Source organism: Desarmillaria tabescens (genome assembly GCF_030435595.1).
Source record: "Desarmillaria tabescens strain CCBAS 213 chromosome Unknown EV420scaffold_13, whole genome shotgun sequence".
Lineage (NCBI taxonomy): Eukaryota > Fungi > Basidiomycota > Agaricomycetes > Agaricales > Physalacriaceae > Desarmillaria > Desarmillaria tabescens.
In genome coordinates this window covers 907,034-925,997 of record NW_026848312.1, presented here as the reverse complement: position 1 = coordinate 925,997, position 18,964 = coordinate 907,034, and the positions used below count along the sequence as shown (strand labels likewise).

At 45.5% G+C, this 18,964-nt stretch overlaps 6 protein-coding genes across 6 annotated transcripts; 2 read left to right on the top strand and 4 right to left on the bottom strand.

Annotated features, from left to right (window-relative positions):
* Positions 1-673: 673 nt before the first annotated feature.
* EV420DRAFT_1535774 (uncharacterized protein) lies at positions 674-2,045 on the bottom strand. Its single transcript, XM_060472843.1, has 5 exons — positions 1,929-2,045; positions 1,633-1,878; positions 1,501-1,557; positions 1,439-1,447; positions 674-1,382 (listed from the first exon to the last, which is right to left on the bottom strand). The coding sequence occupies exons 2-5, from the start codon at positions 1,650-1,652 to the stop codon at positions 896-898; spliced, it is 573 nt and encodes a 190-aa protein (XP_060332368.1). The 5' UTR covers positions 1,653-1,878; positions 1,929-2,045; the 3' UTR covers positions 674-895.
* A 2,356-nt stretch (positions 2,046-4,401) lies between these two features.
* Positions 4,402-5,705, bottom strand: EV420DRAFT_1747162 (uncharacterized protein; the record flags this gene model as incomplete). Its single annotated transcript, XM_060480189.1, has 7 exons — positions 5,648-5,705; positions 5,475-5,576; positions 5,337-5,404; positions 5,165-5,266; positions 5,048-5,104; positions 4,904-4,930; positions 4,402-4,849 (listed from the first exon to the last, which is right to left on the bottom strand). The coding sequence occupies exons 2-7, from the start codon at positions 5,514-5,516 to the stop codon at positions 4,402-4,404; spliced, it is 744 nt and encodes a 247-aa protein (XP_060332367.1). The 5' UTR covers positions 5,517-5,576; positions 5,648-5,705.
* A 2,991-nt stretch (positions 5,706-8,696) lies between these two features.
* On the bottom strand, positions 8,697-11,563 carry EV420DRAFT_1478757 (uncharacterized protein; the record flags this gene model as incomplete). The annotated part of the gene is made up of 4 exons (XM_060469532.1): positions 8,697-8,848; positions 8,898-10,728; positions 10,781-11,098; positions 11,159-11,563. 4 exons carry the CDS (start codon positions 11,561-11,563, stop codon positions 8,697-8,699), a joined length of 2,706 nt encoding a protein of 901 aa, XP_060332366.1.
* A 204-nt stretch (positions 11,564-11,767) lies between these two features.
* EV420DRAFT_1478756 (uncharacterized protein) lies at positions 11,768-13,834 on the top strand (the record flags this gene model as incomplete). Its single annotated transcript, XM_060469531.1, has 10 exons — positions 11,768-11,781; positions 11,937-11,992; positions 12,047-12,157; positions 12,203-12,321; positions 12,370-12,808; positions 12,884-12,967; positions 13,048-13,193; positions 13,242-13,394; positions 13,445-13,614; positions 13,672-13,834. 10 exons carry the CDS (start codon positions 11,768-11,770, stop codon positions 13,832-13,834), a joined length of 1,455 nt encoding a protein of 484 aa, XP_060332365.1.
* An 882-nt stretch (positions 13,835-14,716) lies between these two features.
* Positions 14,717-15,905, bottom strand: EV420DRAFT_1478755 (uncharacterized protein; the record flags this gene model as incomplete). Its single annotated transcript, XM_060469530.1, has 3 exons — positions 14,717-15,367; positions 15,407-15,463; positions 15,858-15,905. The coding sequence occupies 3 exons, from the start codon at positions 15,903-15,905 to the stop codon at positions 14,717-14,719; spliced, it is 756 nt and encodes a 251-aa protein (XP_060332364.1).
* A 1,079-nt stretch (positions 15,906-16,984) lies between these two features.
* EV420DRAFT_1478754 (uncharacterized protein) lies at positions 16,985-18,563 on the top strand (the record flags this gene model as incomplete). Its single annotated transcript, XM_060469529.1, has 3 exons — positions 16,985-17,887; positions 18,026-18,394; positions 18,558-18,563. 3 exons carry the CDS (start codon positions 16,985-16,987, stop codon positions 18,561-18,563), a joined length of 1,278 nt encoding a protein of 425 aa, XP_060332363.1.
* Between the last annotated feature and the right edge of the window lie 401 nt (positions 18,564-18,964).

The following is an 18,964-nucleotide window of genomic DNA, read 5'->3' as shown; positions in this document are numbered from 1 at the left end:
TGCCGTGTAATACTAACCACCTACCTACCTATCGGAATCAGGCCGAATGCCAGAGAGCACTCATCGAAGCATCGTCTTTCCAGTACCCTTATGGGGTCGTCAGAGAAAATTGCAAAAAGGAAAAATATGGGTCAAGCGTGCGCCACTTCTTACTTCTATTGCGCTCTAGGCTTATGAGGCAACACGACAATGTGGGTGTAATCTTGTAGTTTATTGAACTTGAATACCCGCAAGCCAACCGCAAGCATGGTCCCAAATCAAGTCGGTAATGGAGCGAGCTGGGCTCATCAAACCAGCACTAGCCAGAAAATGTACAACATCTGTATAAAGATAGCAATTTAGATAGTTCGAGCTATTGTTGACTGTTTCAAGGGAGCTGAGCAGATAATGCATACCCAAGGCTTCGTGGTGCGCTGAATCGTTTCGTTACAACAGCGATTCCGCCGGCTAGGTGATCATTCGTGCTTGCAGAGGATTGTAATTTTCGTCGTGAATCCATGAACGGTGCAGCTAGAACGACCTCATTGCATGATAGGTCCTCTTCTCACAAAGAACTTGAACCGATGTGATACTAATCAATTCCATCGGTCGCAAGGAACAAATTACGTGAGAAGTGGGTAACCCTGGCTATGATGGTCTGAAAAGCACAGACCTACATTCAATCCAAGACAGACGAGCAATTCGATGTTCAAATAATGCAACTAAGCTAAGCTTATAAAAGTCCTAGTGAAGGCACTGAAGGCTAATCGTACAGCAGCGGTCCGTATCCCTAGGGTGTATATATTCAAATAATACGTAGAACAAGCATGTTAAGTGATACAAATGATGGGGTCCTACCCAGTCCACAAAGAAGACAGGAGTACATCATCGGCGAATCTCGTGTTAAAGGTGATGATCATGGTGGTGTCAAGGAAGAACAAGAAGGATCCGGGATATCACTCCTGTGCAAGGAGCGGTAAGATGGTGGTGGAGAAGTACTGCGCATGATCCCCTCCTCATCCATGTGTCTGATTTGCTGTTGTAGCCACGAGATCAATTCTTCATACGCGTTTCGAGAGGACTGAGGTGGTCTCCTCAGGAGGTCATTGCTTTCCCCAGGGTCAGGTGCGAGAGATTCGACAGTCGAAATCGACGTGGCGTTAACGGAGGGGGATGGTGATCGTGACATTTGCGTAACGATCGGCTCTGTAAGGAGCGGATTCGGATTCGGTATAGTCGTTGGATCAATGACATCCTCGGAATTGTTAGTACTAACTCTCCGACTGCGACGTGTCTTCCAGATGATAAGAAACAGAGGGATGATAACACAGAAAACAACTGAGCCTATGACGCCCCCAATGATTGCCGTTTTGGAACCGGAACCGGAATCGCTGGCTTCTGCACTAGATACACTTGTGAGAAAGCGTAGTTCTCGGCATTCAGTGTCAAAAAGACTTACTCTCCCGTACTGTTAAGGGCCTCGTTATAAGTCACTGGACTAGAGATTTATCAATAACTTACGGTAGTAGCGCTGTGGACAAGACCGAGGCCGGAATCGTGATGAGCGAAGTCTGAAGTCTATGAAGTATATGAGAGAGAATGTACCAGTGAGTACCGAAGCATTATCACTAAAAGTGTAAGGGTGTTTCTTACTGATACAATTCTGTCTTCATTGTGGCAAGGCCCACAAGGAGAGCACAGAAGACGGTAGTACAGAGGAGTGTGTCGTCTACCGAGATCGGATCCTTGAAGAGCCTGACGAGAGTGGCTGGGTCGACCTACGGGTAAAAGAGACGCATGTACCAAGATAACTCATCACAACTGAATGTTTATATACGAGGATGGGGGCCCCCTTGGCAACAGGAACTCCGTAACGAGTATGAATGTTGCGTTGATCAGCTAGAAGTCACGGAGTTAGTATATAGGTCAGAAGGGGACTTGTCACTTACGTAACTTGGACCTTACACCATGCGCAAGCCATCCTGTGATGCATACACGGGGAGCCCAGTACATTAACATGTGGCTCCTCCGACGTCTAGTATGAGATGAATCACAGAAAATTTTTGAGGGGGGTGTGGTGAAAGACCTCGATATCAGGATATGGTCATTGAGCCGAATGGTACCAAAGAATAATCGCCAGGCGATGTACACAGCACAAGTAACTTACTACATTTCTTCGCTTCCAATTGTACAATTGTGCCACAATCTACAAATGGGAACGTTATTTCGATAGCGCGCTAATCAAGTTTACGAAATATGGTATTCAGCCTGGTGAGCGAACAATCAGCATCATGATGGTCATGCTGCATATGCTGCCACATTTTACCTTGGAGTCCGCCACACTTATTGGGTAGTGAGCGTGTTTTCCAGGAGAGAATGCTAACTAACTTTACCTTCTAGGTGCACAGCTTATCAATACTCGAATAAGCTCTCGTTCCCAAGTATATCGGACTGAATATACTTACCGGACATCTTGTGAAGCGACATAAGATCAATATTTACATTATCGCTCTGATCCCACATTCTAGTTTCCATCATGAGGTCATCGGACAGGCTCCACATCATCAGAGATCCGAATGAATTCAGTATGCGTACCGATACAAGGGGAAATTTGCCCAGCACTGTAGTCGCTTACCGCAAAATACACAATTGAGGAACCGGCAAGTGGAGCTACGAAGTCCTGATAAGATAGTTATATGAAGCATGGAGCATCCAGTTTGCTACCTTGACTTCGTCCCTCAGTACTTCTGTATTTAGTGCTCAAGTTGACCATGATCGAGCGAAAGTTGAATACTAAACGCACCAGAATCGGGCCGAACGCCGGGTGCGATTCACATGTACGCTCTCTTCACTCATTGATACCATTGGGAATCTTAAAGTCCTGATAACATTCTATTGGCGAGGGCGGTACGTATAGGTGAGATAAGGTTAAACTTTTCCTTAACTTCTTGTTCTGCTAGATCTAGATATCCGTTAATGAAAATCAACACGCAAATGCAAGAGAATTGCTCACCCCACCCTCCTTAATCTCCACCTCGGTAGGGACTATCGGTGATAAAGGCTCGAGTCACCGTGCTTGAAGCCGTCGGGTTGTGCAGCGTTGGTCCCACTCCCATTGATATGACACAGCTATGCGTCCTTGCTCCATATCCATCGCATCCACTTAGAATGGCCCTGCATATATGCAAGGCTGTTCACGGGGTAGACGGCGTCACTGCTAGCAACACGATATTTAACGGGGATCAAAAAGGATGGAACAACCAATAGTCACATCTCAGTTGTATTCGAAAGATCATCACAATGATGGGTAGGATCCTTCAGCCTCATCGCAAACGATGCAGCTATACAAAGAACTATCAGACGAACTTCAAGGCGGAACAGCAGTAGGCAGACGTACCATCTGGACTAAAATCTATGCCAATAGCCAGCCTATAACCTCGTGGGCAATAGAATACTCATCAGCACGAGCTTCGCATCCTTTTGGCACAGTTTCTGACGTGTTCATGCCGAGAATACAGGTCGAAAAAAGCGAGTGATTCAGAGTAAACGCAAAGTGCATATATGCTGGAAATCAAGGATCAAGCGCTCGACGGTAAGACCAGCAGAAGATTTAAAAAATTTTACGCACTTAATGCTGTACCAGGCTATAGCATACCGAGACGCACCGCAGCTGCCCGTGCAAAGGCAGACCGACCTATCCTGAATCGTTCGCCTGCACTACAAGTCATCAACACATATTCCATGATGAAAGCAGCAGTACACGCACCAGGAGGCCAAAACCATGCTCAATATCGAACACTTGCTCCGTCGATGAGGAAAGGAAGATCAGAAGCTGAGGAAGGCAAATACGGCCAAGCAGCTTATTCACGTGACTGATGCGTCGACGACCGTGACGTGAAATTCAAATGATTCATGCCTTCGGAGAATCGGAATCGCTTCAACCACCATCATTAATTTTGACAATGATTCATATCGCACACACCTTTCAGTGGCTACTCCGTAATCACAAAACAATATTTTATCACCGGTCTTTTCACCTAGTAAATGCATTTCTGGTCACCGGAAGTCCTCCTTATCATTGCACTTGCCCTTGCACTATCCTTCAAATCATCTTACAACGGCCTGACTTTGCAAGGACAGGCACTTCCGCAAACGTGTCATAGCATTCTGGCGCTACTTAATCCCGTGGTGCATGCATGATTTCCAAACATCAATTCTCGAAAATCATCAAGTGCGCTACGCGCAACTGCGTTCGATTCTTTCTTCGGATACTCCAGCTTATGGAGTCGAGGAGCCAAGGGTATTGCTTCAATACGAGCTTATATAGCACGGAAAACATGCATACCAGACAATACAAACAATGACATCCTATCCAACATGAAAGCGACAGGACTTTATCAACGAGCAAATATCATACAAAGGTTATGGCGGCGAGGGAGAAGCAAAAGGATCTGAAACTTCACTCCTGCGACGGGAGTGGTAAGATGGCGGCGAAGAACCATTGTGCATGATCTCCATCTGCTCATCCATGTCCCTGATTTGTTGTCGTAACTGCTCGATCTCTTCTTCGTACGCATTTCGAGAAGACTGAGATAGTCTTCTCGGAGCTGAGGGAGGTGACCCGGACGTGAGAGATTCAATAGTTGAGACGGATATGGGCCGCGTGAAGAGAGATGATGATCGTATCCTGGGGGAAAAGAACGGCTCAATAGTCTTCGTGTTGTTGCCAACCCTGTTGCGACCTTTTATTCTTCGCCAGAGGACGAAAAGTAGAGCAAGGACAACAACAGAGGCCAATGATCCGATTACACTGCCAGCGATCACCGCTGCCAGTGGAGTTGCCTTACTGGAGGAGTCGGTGCTTCCCGAACTAGATGTTGTTCATGAGAAAGCGCAGCCACATTGAGAATTGTGTTTGACTTACGAAACAACGGGCGAAGATACGGTAGTTCTATAGGGAAGCGTGAAGATATATCAAATGAGCACTGTAGCGAAAAAAGACGGACAATGTTCTGGAAGCCAGTGAGAGGTAAGTCTCGACAACAATAGATATGTTTATAAGATTTACTTTGTAGCAGTAACTGTTCCGACCTCATCACCGTCACTCTTTGTCGGAGTAAGCGTTCTATGGAATATTTATCAACAGTCAGATAATGAGATCGAGATGGATAAGGGTTGGCTTTACGGTTTACTAATCGCAGACAATGTGGACGTGGTCGAGAGTGTAGGCGTGGATATGATCGACGACTCCCGAGCGGCCACTGACTCGGCCAAGCTCTCTAGGTTTCTGTGGGAGAGATAATTCGTTAGTCAGTACCGAAGTCTTATCACCATTCAAATGGTGAGGGTGTTCTTACACGACACTCAGACTTGACAGATTCATTGTGGAGATATTTATCGGGTACACGAGGAACACTGAGAAGAACTGAAAGAAGGTGGCGAGATAAGCTAAGCGGACCTACAACTGAGTGTTTTTATAGAACGACTACACATACTTGACAACGGCGACCTGACGACGTGCTTAAACGGCGCTGCATCCATCATCCAGATGTTACCGATGGACTACATAGATCAGAACGGAACTTCGTAGCTTGGATCTATAAGTCGAAAGATAACGTATTAATATATCAGACCCTACACCACACACAGGCCATCCTAGCATGCATACCTTGGGAGCCCGGTACACTGACATGTTGGTTCCACCGAGGATGAAAATTTCTTACGAGATGAATCACAGCAAATCAGCCGTGAAGGACCGAGATATCAGGATATGATTATTGATTCGAATCCCATGATCTGGGAACTGCCCATTGGGTGGAGGGTGGTTATGGGTTTCAATGGTACGTGTCTGTGCCTGTTGTGTTGAATTATGAATGGCATTGATGTATATTTCCGACAAATTTCCGGCCCTGGTACCTCCACTTTGTCCCTCCCTTGCCTACAAGTTACAATTTCATGGCACTGCAACGTATCGATTTCCGGCAAACTAGTCACGAGATGGGAAATGGATGGATATGAACATCAGGAAAAACCCTTTTGCTATGTATCTGCCACTCAGATATATGTAGCTTATGTATCGCCAGTAGTGATGGTAGAGGGTGCACAGCATTAGGTAGCGGTAGGTAGCATTCTGTATATACTGCCGGTAGCTACGTACACATCTGTATACTTCAGTGAAACCTACTGAATGCTACAACATTGGTCAGCATTATCTCTTTTTTTGGGTCTTCGATAGTGGCTGATGGTACAAGTTGAGTGTCAGCTAAAAGAGGATATTGAGTCTGACTGAAATACGGACTTGAATAAGGATAGGAAAGTAATGCGAAGACGAAATCAGCACATCGGAAGGTAATTAGAACGATATATGCCTTGTGAAGTATGGACAGCTACAATGGCAGTGCCAAGGACGAGTAGCTGGGGGGGAGTTCTAATAAGTTCATTTGAAACTCCGACACAGAGTCCGTCCATCACGTGCATAATCAACCAAGATCACGCCATCGGATCCTGACCAAATCCAACCACCCTTGCTTCCTTTCCTCCATCAATGTTTCAGCGCCCACCTCTCTCGTTCCTCTTCACGTGTCACCATTTATGGTTCTATCTTCCTTCTGGCTTACCGGTGCAGGCAACCTATGTTCCCTTCAGATGGTCCTCTTTGCCATTCGTGCGCTCCTTGTATATGTGTCCCTTATGCTTTGAATGCTAAATTTACTGTTCATTGTGCATGTTCGTGCTGTCTCTTTCACTTGATCTCACATGGCCTTGTTTCACAGTACTTGGATGAGATGTCTTGTACTCAAGGCTGCCGGTGAGTACCCCAACTGCAACCCCATGCTTTTTTACTGACTCGTCTTGTGCTTTTCATAGGAATAGTGTTCTAAGGGTACCTGTCCTGGAATGTATGTAACTTGAATTGTTTTGACATTTGTCATATTTATGCCATAGCACTTAGGACTCGGAACAACCCATGAACTGTGATGGTGCCGAAGACCAGGTGCAACAACTGCGGTTATTGCACTGTCCCTATATTTCCCATTTTTCATAGCAATGCAATCAGTTGTAAGTGCTGTAGCCTTGTTCCTATCAGCTACTACTGATATCACTGTTGTTCTGCTAGGATTTCAATCTGTTTTGGTGTACTTTGTGATGACAGGGTGGATTGCAATGCTACTCAGAGTTCAGACGTTGGAGGTGGTCTAGTGCATGTGATGTCATACAGCTATATTGGTGTAGTAGCTAGTAGTAATATATTGATTTCATTCATTTCATGGTCTGCCCTCTTCTGTGTTCATCAGAATATGTCTTCGTAGGTATTGATATGATGCCGCTACTGTAGCGATACAATAGTTCAGGTGGGGTGCTATCACTTGATACAGCTACTACATACTCTTAGTGGTGTGCTACAAGCTGCTACATATGGGAGACTGTGCTACGGTGCTACAAGTGCTACATAGACTACATATTGTGATGTAGCAAAGTAGTTTTTTCCTGATGAAGGAGGAGATACAGACCTCAAGGAATTGATACTGCCAGAGGAGAACCAACTAGATCAACCCCACTTCAGTGCAAACCTATGCTGACTTGCACCTGCTCTCCACTGACGCTGTCGACCTCTCCAGTCATCACTCACCGGTGTTGCAGTATATTGGCTGCCATGAAGATATGTAGCTTCAGGTACGAGGTGCCTATCTGCCTATTTCACATCGCTATGCCGTATCAACTTCTCATGATCAAGGGAAGATAGGTGCGTAATGAGGATGGGATGAACAAACTGAGAAATTTGGGTGCGGTGGCAGCACAGAAGTGGGTGCTACCTTCTTTGCACACATTACACTGCACAGATGGACCCTCCACAGTCATACAAGTCAGCGCTGGCAAAACCAGCTTGCATGCATCAATGGTATGTATATTTGTTCCTCTCTTATAGAAACCTGTGCTTTTCACATGATTCGTGTAAGTGATCATATCCTCCAGACAGCGAAGCTGTTTGTTAATTTGTGCATTGACCTCATAGACCGAATCTTGTATACATACATAGGACTGGGGATTACATCCTGCTGCTTCTATTAGTGTACATGGCGAGTAGATAAATAGGTAGTTGAACGAACTGTTTGTGAGGGTTCCCTGCTGAAATCTGAGTGAGCACTGGAGAATTATTACTCATTTTAACAAAGCACCTCATCATTAGAGAGCTGAATGGGCCTAGTACATGTACACGATAGAAAGGGCAACCTGTTTAACATTCTCCAGTAGCTTGCCACACTAATGGAGTATGCAAGAGAGGAGCCGGCAAGGAGTGGGCACTACCTTAACTTCATTCCTCAGTGATTTAGTACTCCTAATTGGTCGACGAGTGTCCGACCGATCGTATGAGTTTACCGTCATCAGGAAAAAGGCTTTTGCTATGTAGCATCAGTAGTGGCCCATAGCTTTGTGCTTTGAGTACATACCAGCATATAGTATCCAGTTCTTCAAGTCTAGATTTTGTGATTCTCACAGCACAGGAAGAGTAAGACAGTTCATTTCAAGATGCATTTGTCACGTAAAAGTACAAAATCAATGTGTTGAAGGTAGGAATTTAAGAAGAAGGTATGGCACGAATCTAGGATATTGTCGCTAGTGAACCGTGGATCGATAACCTGCCCAGAACATGGAGAAAGGTGACAGCTACAAGAAATATACATGATTGGAATTATAGATGCATTCGGGCGACCACCTCAGATAGTAGAGTATTGAACTTTGAACATTCTGGTGAGCTCATCCACTTTGCAAAGGGGTGTGAACCACTCGACATAAGCAAAAGTGTGACGGAATTCCCCTAGCTCTGGAGGGAGATCAAAGATGGCATGAATTTGAGCAACGTGAAGGCCTGGAATATGGTTGAGTTAGTCAGTAACTGTGCAATAGCAAACATGCACCTTTGGGTCCAAGCAAATCTAAGTCAGTGATACCTTTCTCAGGCAAGTCCTTCCTTGCCAAGACTGTATCGAAATATCCTGGTGTTGCTTTCTTGTGACCACGAGCTGGTTCTGGAAGAGTTGCACGGACAGCATCAGTGGTTGCGAGCTGCGAGACTTCAGGCACTGGAGGAATAGAGACACAAAATCGTTTATATACTGAGTATGTTGCTGGTTCTGCATCCCAATAATCCATGCTAAATAGTCCGTGCTTGTGAAGGAAGGCTTCCATGGCATGGACAAACTCGGAAGCCCCAAACTTGGTCTGTAGATCATCGAGGCTGACATTTGTGTAGGACAGTGTTTTGGGTATGAAGCAAGTAGATTCCCCATATTCAAGCTGAGATATTGTGGTAATGTTGTCTTTGCTATTAGCATTGTCATCATTGTCATCATGGTAGTGATTGTTAAGGGTGGTAGTGGGGTTTATGTGACTGATATACTCACGGTCATTGCCAGCGTGAGAATCAATGCTACCATCAATGTCCATGTCGACCTCTTCCCCGTCAACCTCATCCTCCCTCTCTGGCTCAGTGTACTCATCGATAGCATACTGCAAAAACCTCTGAAACTTCTCAACTGCCTCACACCTCCTCATCCATGCTGTCATCTGTTTCACATACCCTTTCTTGTTCAATGCATTGTAGGCGATCTTTACATAATCAATGTGCAGACGTTCTGAAGCTTCCATGTTATAGCCACCTGCTGAGCCATGTGAGTGTATCATTGAAGCATAGTGGTACATGGAATGAATTTTCGGAATATTGAAGTGGTCACGTATCCCCTGGTCAATGAAGATCTCCTTGTGCTTGTGAAAGGTGTGCCATGAATCTTCCAGTTTCTTCAATGACTCAGTTGTATGCTCTTCATAGTGTGCAAAGTATATGAAGTCGAGCACTGCTCTAATGCATTTCATCACTTCTTCATCCACACATCCAGCCATAATGGACAGAAAAACTTTCTCCATATTCTTGTACTCGTTACCTGTCCACTGTGAAATTAACGATATGCCTTTCTTGAAATGTCGAAGACTCGGATGTCGTGTCATAGCTTGGAAGCGGCAATCCACTTCGGCCTTTTGCAATCCATCTATTTGATGCTCAGGTCCATCAACGTTCACCACAGTGGTTGCCCACTTGATGACATGGTCTTTGAAGACCCCTTTGTGTAGTTGGTGGAGGATATCAGGAGTGAAGCATTGGAATATGTTACAATGGGGTAAGTCAACCCAAAACGGATTGACTGGTTGCAGGCCCCAGTCTGTAAATTCTTGTGGTTCCAGCCCAGCTGATGCCTGCTTCAGAACCTCGACTGTTTCCTTTGGATCGCGCATGAGTGAATACACAGGATCTCCAAGTTCGCCAGCTTTTTCTTTGCATTTCGGGCAGCGATTCTCCATTGAGCATCCAATCAAGCACTGCTCCGGGTAATCTGCTCCATATGCGGCCAAAATCGGATAGATGAGTCTGGTCTGACCATCAGTGCACAACATCTCTACTCCATTCTTTCCAGCCTCGATTAATGGTGCAAGAAGCGAGCGCATACAAGTATGAAACAGCTGGTAGGACTCAACCGAGCGCTGTTTTTTCGAGAAACACTCTAGTTTACTGACGGGTAGGTACCCTATCAGCACGGTTGCATGTTCTGAAGGCTTTCGTCTAATGTCCTTGTCAATATTCCCAATTGTTAGATACACCGGCCATGTGGACTTGTCACCGCTGAAGTGGGAAAGCTGTGTTTTATCAGAGGCGAGAATCACTGGAGCAATGGTTACACCTTTCGGTAAGAGTTTCTGCTCACATCGTGAGTATCCCTTCTAATATGAACACATTGCGAATACATACCTGGATTTGCCACCACCAGTCGGCTGTTGCCATCTCACTGTATACCCTTGATGTGCCCATCTCATCAGTGTAGACACGTTCAGGTGCGTAACGCATGTGTTCCTTGAACTGAGCATCACCCATAAGTTCCCGGATACAGGCAACTGGATCATGCTTCCAAAGCTCAATCTCCTCTGTCTGTGGCATTCCCTCATTATTGAGCAGGTCCCCATGAATCTTGAAGACTTCACATGTCCATTCAGGACCAGTTGGCAGCTTATCAATGGTTTGAAACAGCTTTCTCTTATTACCAAAGCTCGGATTGACATTATTTTTGATCTAGAAACCATTTATAAGTTTTGCTCATGTGAACAGATACTCAAGAGCCAAGGTACACACACTTTCCAACTTCAAAAATGAGTCAATCTCCTTCTGACTGATACTAGAGCACATTAGCCATCGAGCAAGTTCCCACTCATCCCTAGAACTGAAAGGTGCCCACATCGCCTCACCATTCTCGACCTTCTGATGCCGAAAAAGCTCGAAAAATGGAGGTAATTTTCCACGCTCAACAATCGGATCACCGGCCAGCCAAGGAAAGTCCTGAATGAAATGTTCTTGTGGTCCCACAATATCATCTTCATCCTCGACATCCTTGACATGAGTCTTCTTTGGTGGTGGAGCCACCGGAGAATTATCAGCACTTGTATCTGGAAATGCATGAAGCTCTCCAGGGTTAGGTATGGGTCCGAAATCGGAGGATGGCTTGGAGGTGGAGGGTGGAATATCAAATGTCTGGGCCATTGCGTCAGGGGAGATAGGGCATTTCTGTTTAGAAGTTTTGATGGTTCTTGTCACTCTCTCATTGAGCTGAGAGCTGCAGCTAGTTTGGGAATAGTGGCTCTCCAAGCCAGGTTTTGAGTTTGTTTGACACCCGCAGATTTGGCATTTGAAGACAGAGTGGACCATTGCAACAGGTCTGGCAGTGAAGGATAGAAGTACGGTGCTATGGCAGAGTCAGAGTAAGTGGCTCAAATCACATTATCACAAATGTTTATTGTTTTGTGTATTTCCAATCTTTTCTAGCTCTCCTTCATACCACCACCTTCCTACTAGTATCAAAACCTGTTCTACAATGAAATATGGCTCGTCAAACAGCCACAACTGACATCTGCAGCTCAGATGTTCCTAGCAAGCGAACAAGCAGGCCCAGCAAGAAGCAGACCAAACTCAGTACGTGCCTTTACCACTGTACTTTAGTGTATACATGACTGCTCACTCTTCCAGACCAGAATGTGTCGATTGTGGAGAACAAGAAGCTTCAAGCAGCGATTGAGAAACTTCAAAAGCAAAACCTCGAACTTCAGAAAAAACAAGTTCTCCAGGATAAAGCTAATCGTGCGTGTCGCTCAGTATCCCTGATAGCTACTGACATTTTTATAGGGCTGCTTCGAGAAAACTACGCAGATGAATACTCTCGTGCTCACAACGGCTGCCAGCTATCAGACCTGGAAAGCGAAGATGATGATACTCCGAGTGGCAGATTGAGTTTTTCATCTTCAGTGAGCATTATTCCTATCCAGTTATTGCAAACTTAATCATTACCAAAGATTCAGTCAAAGGGATTGATCTCTACTCCACCCAGAAAACTTCGCAAGGCTGGGCAGCCTCGTATCCCTGCCTCACCACCATCTCCTGAGTTGCAGATGATGGAAATCCCCCATATCGACTTCAGGTCAAGCTCTTTCCATCGCATCTGCAACCAGAAATCCTCTCCACTTCCCGGTGACTCAGATTCTCTTTCTGAGGTGAACAACCACTTCATGACCAACCCGACTCCTCTGCAGACTGCCACTGTTCAGCACAGTGAACCAGAAAGAGATCCAAATTCATCAGCATCTGACAATCCAGTACAAGTAGCAGGAAGCAAGCATGCTCGCAGCCCTCAGGCTCCTACTTCCGAGTCTGATACCCCTTCTAATGCAAAGAAGGCTCGCATTGCAAAGGTCGCCGCAGGTTCAAAAGGTGTCAATCAATGTGATTATGATGGTAAAGCATGTCAGATCCTTCATAAAGTCTGTAAAGACTGGGAGTGATGCATTTACACTGTCAATGGGTATCCAGATACTGAGGTTGAACGTACATGGCTGCAGGAGTTGTCGGATGAAGCTTGTGAGGAATTCGGAGAGGTTTATGAGCTCACTAGGGGTATGCGAACCATGGTAATCATTTCTCCGATCTGAGGTTGAGCAAGTCTGATATTGCCACCTAGATTAAGTGACGATCAGCACATGTCCGAGGAGCCATGAAGTCGGATATGAAAGCTTTGGTTGTGGCGACTTACAGCTTTGCCATTTCCACCAAGAAAGTGACGATTGAGCAAAACAAAAAGAAGTATGTCATGTTAGCGACATGCGGTGCATTTACCTGCAAGGTATGTGTGAATTTGTATTCTTATCCAGCTGACTTCATTGCTCCACAGGAGCCTAAGGCCCTTCGACGCAGGTTCAAAAACAGGATTATCCCAATGGTGATCACTGAACACTTCTTTGGTCACAGTAAGGCACCTGGGATTATCTGGGAGGATGATTTTGCTGATGTGAAAGTGGAGACACTTGCTCTTGTCATGACTATAGTAAGTTTTGGCTATCTCCAACTAGCTATTATTGTTCATTCTCTCATTAGTTAGAGCACTGCATTGAGGAATGGGCAGATGGCACCTTCAAGGCACAGAAGCTCAATGACATAACCCAAACTCCTCAGTACCTCACTCATCTGAAAGACGTCAAGGCATGGTGTTCAGGGGATGCTACGGTTACCGGAAACATCTGTCGACTCTGGGCCATGAAAGGAAGGTGGGTTTTTTGGGCCTTTTCATAGAATGTGTTCTAACTAAACGTCTTGCTCCTTAGAACACATGCAGATGTGCAGCCAAAGCAGATCAGTGATGGGTTTATTGATGATGCTGAGAAGGAGCGACTTGTTGCTGATCTACAAGGTCGGACCGGTGAGACTGACAGTGAAGCTGAGGCCGATGACGAGGAGGAAGGTGATATTGTGAAGAGTGAAGAGTAGATTTGTTTCAATTGTACAGCTGTTCTAATATACAGACATTTTTACTGCATTTTGGCACCGTGTATTTGAATAGTGATTACTGTATACTAAGATACATGACATTCAGAGTCATGTATGTACAGGTATAGTACTGCTACATAGTCTCTGTATGCAAGCTACAGGTGTGCTACATAGCGCTACATAGCACTCGCAGGAATGTTACGGATGTTATGTTAAGGGGTACCTGACTATGGGGCTATGGGAGCTATGTATAGGTGATACCTATATGTAGCTTAGTGAATTTTTCCTGATGGTGTACATCGGTTTGTAAACTAAGCAAGCCCAATAAGCGTGTCCATCAACTATGAAGAAGTCCATGGTAATGATAGTCCAAATAGTCCAAATGAAAGCTAAGAATACTGTCCAGGGAGGGTGCTAAAAAAACACGAAAGCTCTGTCAATTCGATGAGAGTGACCTGTAAGCTGAAGAGAAACCACTATGAGAAGAAAGAGACATACCTGGTGATTCAGAGAGAGCGATAAGCATTCCCACTGAGACTTCCAGGTAGATATAGCTCAGAAGAAATGAGAGACACAGTGTAACCATGCTGTGGATTACTACTACGATGCATATATACACATGTTTGCCTAGACCATTAGATATGTCTATGGACGCTATGCAATCCGCTTAGACTAACCTTACCTTTGTTCTTCTATGTCCTTCATGCAATAGAGTTGTTGCCTATTCTATTGCGTGTTGCTCAGTGTTCCCGACACTGGTTGGGTTCCACTTTTTTTTGAATATCTTAGCGACTCTATTCTTTTCTACCTAGGTGATACCTCGAGACCAACTTCAGTGTTGTACACCAAATTCTGACTTAACGTTGTATGCTGAATTCTGACTTAATGTTGCCCACGTAACACCGAACGGATACCCAATACCCAGAAAAGTTCCCCAACCCCAAGTGAAACCCTGACTTCCCCAACCATACCTGATCCCATGACTTCTTTACTAGTTCCTTCGACGTCAAAAGGTGGGAATATAACCCCAACCAAGCGACGAAAACGATGGTTCCAACCTTGTTCCTCTACCCCCACAACTCTTTCCAAACTGCCTCCAGCTCTCAGATCCCTTCCCCATTGAAACCCCCCCATGCAGGACAGCGCCATTGTCCTGCCTGACTGTACCTCTTCGCTACCCTCGTTGACACCCTCTGACTCTCCCGACTCGGCAGAGGAAGTCATATCCACAGGGGACCTGCAGGAAGCAGCTCCACCGATTCCCCACATCGATTTCTCAACTCTTGGCCAAAGGCGGGTTACACACCACACATCTCTGCCTTCCTTACGGACACATACAACCACCTTTAGGGAGCATGCTCTTTCCTGAGAAGCACCGGTGACCTCTGTCTCGACGACACCAGGACCATCCCTTGATCCACCCCACTCTTCAAACAACGCTCTCTCTGATGCAACCTCGTCGCTTCTGTTAGTTGTGACGCATATACCCGCTGATGTGCTCGGTAACGGGCAGCGCGCAAATGAAACAAGCGTCTAGATCATCAATCTAGATACTAAATCACACACACACACACTATCACCAATGTATATAAGTTTGAGGGTGAGTACGATAGAAGCACTCGCGATGTACTTAGATTTAGATAATCTAGTGGGGTTTTGTCTGAAAACAACTTCAATTCTTCTTTCGATGTGTTTTACACAAAGTACACTAGTCCGCAATAGCGGGGTTTTATGAACTTGTTTTGCAAGGTATAGTCGAGCAAGTTATACTCATTTTGACGTCGTCTAGAAGAGCTTCTAGCGGACACTTCAAATAATCAAACAACCAAAGACTCCGAGGTCTACAAAGAGTGCGAAATCACTCTACAAAGAATGCACAGGTTCTGACTTCAAGTACGAGACTTGCAAAGAATACACAGACTCTGGAGTTCCTTGAACTCGACGATTGTTTGAACTTAAAGCGTTCTAGGGCTTATTTTACTTCAACTAGATGAGGTCTTTTGACTTAAAGTTGACTCAGCACATCTAGATCGTTAATCTCGGAGAGAGAGAGCATGAGGCCTTTGTCCATGGAGCAGTTCAATTAACTAGCAAGGCGCAAATGTGGGGACGGCTCTACTTCCTACTTAACTCTTCTAGATTACTGTAGTCACCCTTATGGGTTGACTTTGGTAACTTAATTCACTTCAGTCGAGGATATGCAATAAAACCAGTGATTGATTAGGTAGCTATACAGGCTACTAGCACAAACACGGGGGAATGCTTTCCTGCCGTTATGCATCTAGTCGCTGCTAATTTATACGATTTGTGTTCTAGGTATAGGAGCCTGTATCTACAGTAATTATGGTACGAGCTTTGGAATTAATACAAATGGTGAGTCACTATCCTACAAGTATCACGCCATTCTGTAGTTTCTATTCAGTTCGACGCGACTGCACCGGGTTATTCTGTCACCGAGGAGTGCCCTACTAGTCCGTGGGTGCTCCTTCTTCCATCTGCAAGGCTTGCCGCATGCCGTATGTATGGAATACTGCGGTATGCGCAGGATCTTGAGGATGTAACCACTGATCGTGATCGACTGCAGGTCCGAGATTATATTCTGTTGATCACTGCGCAATCAAGGTCGGTCATCTCGGTACCCAGCGCGGCTATTCATTCTTCCAAGGTTATTCCTTTCCTAGCCTGAGTTGATCTCAAAAGCTGATCTGTTTCTCGACTTAGCAATTTTTCTTGACAGGTTCTTTCTACTCGTTGAGGTGACGAGGCATCTAGTTCATTCCATTCTTCAACTTCTTGGTTTTTATACTCCATACAGACGAGTCCCCGAGATTTGACTGTAATAGTCTTGTTTAGGTGGGGCTTAGCTTGGCGTGTTGATGGCTGGTAGAATTGACTCTTCGAGACGTCGTTTCTAAGTCCATTCTGTACTGCCGTGCTTTCATTCTTTATGTAGTATTTAGCTACCAGCGCAAAGCCTCCACTGTAGCTCTCTGTACCGCTTGTAGATTGCATAAACTGATGTAAAATCGCAAAATCTATGGGTAGCCTGATACCAGGCATATCACCGCTTCACTGAACAGCTTTACACCTGGTGCACAGGCAGTGGCTTCATCTTGTAGTAACAGCCCTGCAGCTGAGTCCAGCTCATCCATGAGCTCTTCATCTTCAAACTCCTCTGCAAGTGCGGCTTCACACATCCGAGCTAACTCATCCAGTTCTAACTCATCTTCGAGCGCAACATCCTTCAACAAAGAAGAAGACGACTTTGCAGATCTGCCTGACCTTCTCCCCATAACCGACAACGATGATGATGACGACTTGTCTTCCAGCTCCTCATCTTCATCTTCCAGCTCTGCCTCTGCTCCAGCCAGTCACAACCCTCAATTGGACTCTGAAGATGATGCGAGCAATGCCTCAGTTGTAGACTCCAGCTCATTGTGCAGCTCAGACTCTGATTTCATACCAGCACCGAAACGTAAACCTGCATTTGTACCTGCTTCTTCTGCAAATCGCCATACCATGTCTGCTATTGCTGTTGTCGAACAAAATTCTTGCACAGACGCTCCCATTCTTCACCCTGGCTATTACACAATCGACATCTTTAATGAATTCAATGAAGCTTTCGAATCTTTCTTCCTGTATAAGAAGATAAAGCCTGAGGTGCATGTCCTGATGGCATTCTCTGCACTCTGTGGACCTGCAATGAAGTCGTGGATTCGCCTGATCTCTGCCTGCGAAACAGATCCGGTGGCTAATTGGACCTGGGACCATTTCATGGCCCAGCTCAAGGCAAAATGGCTCTCGGATAATTGGTTCTTCCAAGTGAAGAAAACTCACAATGCCACCCAAGGGAAGAGGCCTTGGTTTGAGTTCCAGTTGACTGTGCGTAGTGCCAATGAGAATCTGATTGGGATGCCAAGCTACCTTGATGATGAGGACATGAGGTTACATTTGGAGGAGCGCATGTCCGAAGATTTGGCTGAAGAGTACCTCAAGGCGAATAGACAAGGGTGGTTGGATAGCATCACGGATCTTGATAAATGGGTGGATGAGGTTTGCATTCTCGATGATGATATCAAGAGGGAGGCGTCTTGGGGCAAGCAATTGTTTAAAATGCTTATGGCTGAATCCAACACCCAGGCTGCTCCCATGGGCCCTAGTGAAAAACGTTAACGGGTTCCTCGGACCCAGAACACCGGTACTTCTTCCATGATGACCAACACCACCATGGAGGTGGCAACGTCTTCGACAAACCAAGCTCCATCAACTGCGAGTTCCTCTGCCACCAAGGGCCAGGGATGCACTCAACCGCCAAAGTTGATGGAGGGAGAGAAGGACTTGCTAGCTAAGCACTTGGGATGTTTCCTGTGCTGCACATTCTACACTGATCACATTGCTTCTGATTGCAAAGCTGGTGCACCTGATGTGCAAACCTACCGTACACTGACTGAAGCAGATGCTATTGAGGTGAGGAAGGCATATGAGGAGAGAAAGTCATCTCTGATGGCCGGTATCGAACTCCACTACCCACCTTCTGCTCTCGAGGATGATGATCACATGGTCAGTAACTCCTCAGATGTCTCCAATGACAATGAGTATGTTTCTTCTTCCATCGAGCAGATGCTTACAAGCCTGCATCTCTGGATGGAGGGTTTCATTACCTCTCCTATGCTTTCATCTCCTCTCCCTGTTCATGCTCTTGTTGACCATGGATCACCCACAGTTTTGATTAGGCCGGACCTCGTTGCCCGCTGAAGAGGCTGGCTGTGGGCACCTGTGGAATAGTGAGCGGGCTAAAAGGCAAACCTCAAAAACCCACACACACACTCACACAACTACACAAACTACAATCACCCTCATAAGTTCTAGGGGGAGTGATTATTTCTAATGCGATCCAACTATACTTCAATATCTCGAAGAGTTTCTCTTATTTTCAGCGCTCTTAGCGAAGCTAAGCTTTCTCTAATGAATTCCTAAGTCTAGGAACTTTTTACAGGAAGGTCGTTCACTGGCGTGACGCAACCTTCAAGGCAGATTTGAGTTATAATACTCAAGGGACACTGATCCCAACAGAAACAGAGGCAATACACGCCAAAACTTTAGTGAGCTCGCTAAAAGAACACCACAGGC

Coding starts and splice junctions, on each gene's coding strand:
- EV420DRAFT_1535774 (XM_060472843.1), bottom strand. CDS start 1,652: ATGAAGACAGAATTGTATCA. Junction 1,558..1,632: donor ATGAAGACAGAATTGTATCA/GTAAGAAACACC, acceptor TATACTTCATAG/ACTTCAGACTTCGCTCATCA.